The sequence below is a fragment of the Austrofundulus limnaeus genome, unplaced genomic scaffold, assembly GCF_001266775.1.
Source record: "Austrofundulus limnaeus strain Quisiro unplaced genomic scaffold, Austrofundulus_limnaeus-1.0 Scaffold367, whole genome shotgun sequence".
NCBI classification, from domain to species: domain Eukaryota; kingdom Metazoa; phylum Chordata; class Actinopteri; order Cyprinodontiformes; family Rivulidae; genus Austrofundulus; species Austrofundulus limnaeus.
This window is the reverse complement of record NW_013952769.1, coordinates 136865-140740: the sequence shown is the minus strand read 5'-3', so window position 1 is coordinate 140740 and position 3876 is coordinate 136865. Positions and strand designations below refer to the sequence as shown.

Here is a 3876-nt window from a genome sequence, read left to right as displayed (position 1 = left end):
CCTCTCTGTCAACGCTCTCTGGTTTCATTTAAAAGAGTCGATCATCAGATATTGTCCAAGATTAACCTTCAAGGTGGATATAGCTCGCTCACACCAATGACCTATCCACATCATCATTTACCCAGAATGCTTTGTGTGTAAATAAAATGGCTCCATCCGGGTTAAAATATATTTTTTAAAATTTACAAAACTAAACAGCCTACAGTATTTTTACAGTCTTTATTTTACAGTTAAAATAAATGTTCATCGAATAAAGTCAAATGTTACAAGTGATCGTGGATCCCTTTAATTTAGTGGTGGTTGTGGTGGTGATGGACGGGGTTAAGCAGAAAGAAAAATGTTATTGTTTCTAATCCACTGTAGAGTGCCATGTTGCTAAAGCTGTCACAATCTGCRCTGCTCTAAATAAAAAAACAACGCTTACCATGGCCGGGATGTAAGGAAGGCCTGGTGGCCCGCCAAGGCTATAATACACAGGGGGAAACCCTGTCCATCTTATTCATTATACTCCACAATAAATAAACATACATAGCAGGGACCCATTGCTTGTGTTACATAATCTCATGCTTCACCATTAGTTCACGTGGGGAGCGGGGGGAGGGGGTCTTTTTAGAAGTTACCAACAAAAATATTCATAAAATACAACAAAACAATGGAAATACTATTTAATTTCCTTTAATAAACATGTTTATACTTGAATACTTGGCACAATGTTGCTATTTTCTTTCAGGCCACCAATGAATTTGGGGGGGCAGCAACACATTTCCCTCTCTAGATGAGGGACCAGATCACTGTGCTATACTATGCTGACTCAGTCGCTCCTCTGCCATCGTTTTGTGGTGAAAATGTGAAACTTTTATGTGTAAAAAGTGTCATTATTTGTCTCATTAGAACTGTGCATCAATGTGATGTTAGTCCTTTGTGTTTTTGTCATATTTAAAGTGTAGGTACACCTATCCATGGTGTCATGGTGTATGCTTTGTACACTGTGGCATCGGAGTCATATGTGAGACTTTTGACTGACTTGCTGATCAGGTGGAACAAAACATTCTGCAGCCTCTGACGTTTAGACGGTGCACGTACACTCATTCAATAACACAAGTGTTGGGTTGAGGAAACAGCGACAAAACTACATAAGCTAGGTCAAAAAGTGTAGCGGTTTGATATTAGCTTACTGTAAATGCTCTGTACTTGTATTTAGCGACTCCAAACGCTTCACAGCACCATCGTTTACCCACACATTCATAAAGCTCATCAGTAACATAGCATTCTTTCACACCRGTTTGTTGTTTGTGAGTGTAAAATAATTTACAAGCCTGATAAATGACATCTCTCATTTAGCTAACAGTTAGCTTAGCCTGGAGGAAGGCTTCTGCTTTTTTCTTTATATCCATTCTTTATAAGTAATGTCAAGGCTGAGAACTACTTACTACTGAAAACATAACTTTAAAAATGATCAAGCTATCAGGTTGGTTATATCAGTGTTTCTCAAAGTGGGGGGTGCTGGGGGGTGGGGCTCAGAAATCTGGATGGAAGATGAGAAAAAAAGCAAAAATAAATAAAATGTTTTAAATCATTATCATAAAACCCAGTCTGGTTTTCAGTCATGATTTTAAAATGTTATTTAAGAGAGCTGAAACAGGGTTGATATGTTTAACACATTAGATAATAAAAGTCTTATACTAAACACATGTAATAAGTAGTTAATAGTGACTAAAAATGAGAACAACCATTCTAAAATTTTATGTGTTTTTGTACATATTTTGTAGCTTTAGTTTTGGGGTTTGTAAGTGGGGTCCAGCATGCAAAAGTTTGGGAACCTCTGGATTATATCTGGGAAATACTGATGTGACTGTTGCTGTTTCCCCTCTAGACTCTGTTTCTCTTCTGTTTTGTTTCGTTTGTTCGTCCTCTCCAGCAGCATGTTGTGTCCTCACTTCACCTTCGATGACAGTTTTGGTCCTGCTTGTTCAACTTTCATCCCTTCCTCTCTTCTGTCTCTTCTCTCCTCTCCTTGGAAACATCAGGCACCAAATGCAAAACCCTCAGTACTGCCCGTCCTCTGTCTCCGTGCACTGCTCCCAGGTTCCACACTCGATCGATACCGGTCACCCCCTCTCTGCCCAACATCTTTGACCCCTGATCTCCCCCCACCCCCACCCCCACCGTTCTTGTCATCTCCTCTTTAAATTTGCCCCACGGTTAAAGCCAACCCTCAACTTTTTCAAGCTGAACTCCTTCACTCCCACGTCCGACCAGTAATGTTCCCTCTCCCTGCATTCTGCCCTTCCTCTTCTCACCCAACCCCTCCCTCATCACCCCCCTCCCCTCCCCCCACCGCCCTCCTCTCTCGATCCAGGTGAATTCGGCGAGGTGTGCCGCGGCCGTCTCAAGCAGCCCGGGCGCAGGGAGATGGTGGTGGCCATCAAGACGCTGAAGGCGGGCTACACGGAGCGCCAGAGGCGGGACTTCCTGGCGGAGGCCTCCATCATGGGCCAGTTCGACCACCCCAACGTGATCCGGCTGGAGGGTGTCCTGACGCGAAGCTGCCCCGTCCTCATCATCACAGAGTTCATGGAAAACGGAGCGCTGGATTCCTTCCTCAGGGTGAGCCGTGGCACCTCACACGGGTTGTTGCTCGTCTGACGGGGCAGATCACTTCCTGTCGGTGTGGAAGCTGAGAGGAACACACAGTCACAGCACTACCTTTGGGTTATCGTAATGTTTTAGTTGGTGTAAAACACCCCGAGGCACTCGGCGTCTTCAGCTGATGTGACTGAGTGATGTTGACGGGCTTTCCCTCGCAGGAACTCCTGGTGGAGAACTCGTCACACACAGACCTTTGGATAGTTTTGTGTTAGGGACCGCAGAGTACACCCCCCCATCAGAGCGCTCTGTTCAGACCGAGGCGCCGACGCAGAGCTGAGTAATGAGGTGTCACACATTTCAGCTGCGTGGGGCTTTTACATGTCATTTACATTCAATAAAACACGTTCTCACGCGTGGCTAGAGCCGTCTGTTCGCTGGAGCCGTGAGTCTAAACGAGGTCATTTAACAAACTGCAGCTGCACTGTGTTCTCCCTAATACTGAAGTCAACTCATCCTCACTTCATTCAGTTTCAGTGGCTTTAGTTTTTATTTTTTACAAGTTCCATAAGATTTTATAATGTTTTACAGCAGTTTGTCTCGTTTATGACAACTTCAAGAGATGTGAGATCAAACGTCTAATGATTACTCTCTAAGATTTGTATTAAACTGTTCATATTTCCATTAGATATTGGCTCTGTCTCAATTCATGAGCTGCATCCTCATGAGGGAGAGTCTGTCAGCTGCTTACATCACTGCCTCTCACTGAGTGCTGTCCCAATACAAAGGCTCCTCCTCATATGGCCAACAACATCTCAAAAATCAAGGCTGCATCTGAGTATCCTTCCCAGGATATCCCAGGATTCAATGTGCCGACAGCAAACTAAACAGAACAATGACAATGATGTTTTTATATTATTTACTAAGTTGGCGTAGTTTGGAAATTCATCACAAATTGAAAATTTGTTTTTWAATTTAAGTTTAGCAACTTAGCTGATGAACTTCAGTAAGGTGGTATGTGACAATCCTCAATCACTGGGACAGCTGAGTTGACTCTTTTTTATTTAGAGATTCCAGTTCAAAGAATCACACTGTGAACCTATGGTATTCATTAAAAGGTAAATATATTTTAAGTGTATTTACACCAGGGAAGTTCTTTGGTCCACTTGTTTGGTCCGGACCAAATAACAAACTTTACAGGTGCTGGTCATAAAATTAGAATATCATGAAAAAGTAGATTTATTTCAGTAATTCCATTTAAAAAGTGAAACTTGTATATTATATTCATAC

The 3876-nt window shown here is 42.6% G+C and overlaps 1 protein-coding gene across 2 annotated transcripts in view; it reads left to right on the top strand.

Moving 5' to 3' along the window:
- LOC106528279 (ephrin type-B receptor 3) overlaps positions 1-3360 on the top strand; it is a 95470-nt gene extending 92110 nt beyond the window's left edge. The window contains exon 11 of one of the 2 annotated variants that reach the window (XM_014023412.1): positions 2360-3360. In XM_014023412.1, the coding sequence (XP_013878866.1) occupies positions 2360-2646 (287 nt within the window). In that variant the 3' untranslated portion in view covers positions 2647-3360. Of the gene's footprint in view, positions 1-2027; positions 2332-2359 lie in introns of those variants that run through there. The other variant, XM_014023413.1, reaches the window with a different exon arrangement.
- Positions 3361-3876: the final 516 nt, after the last annotated feature.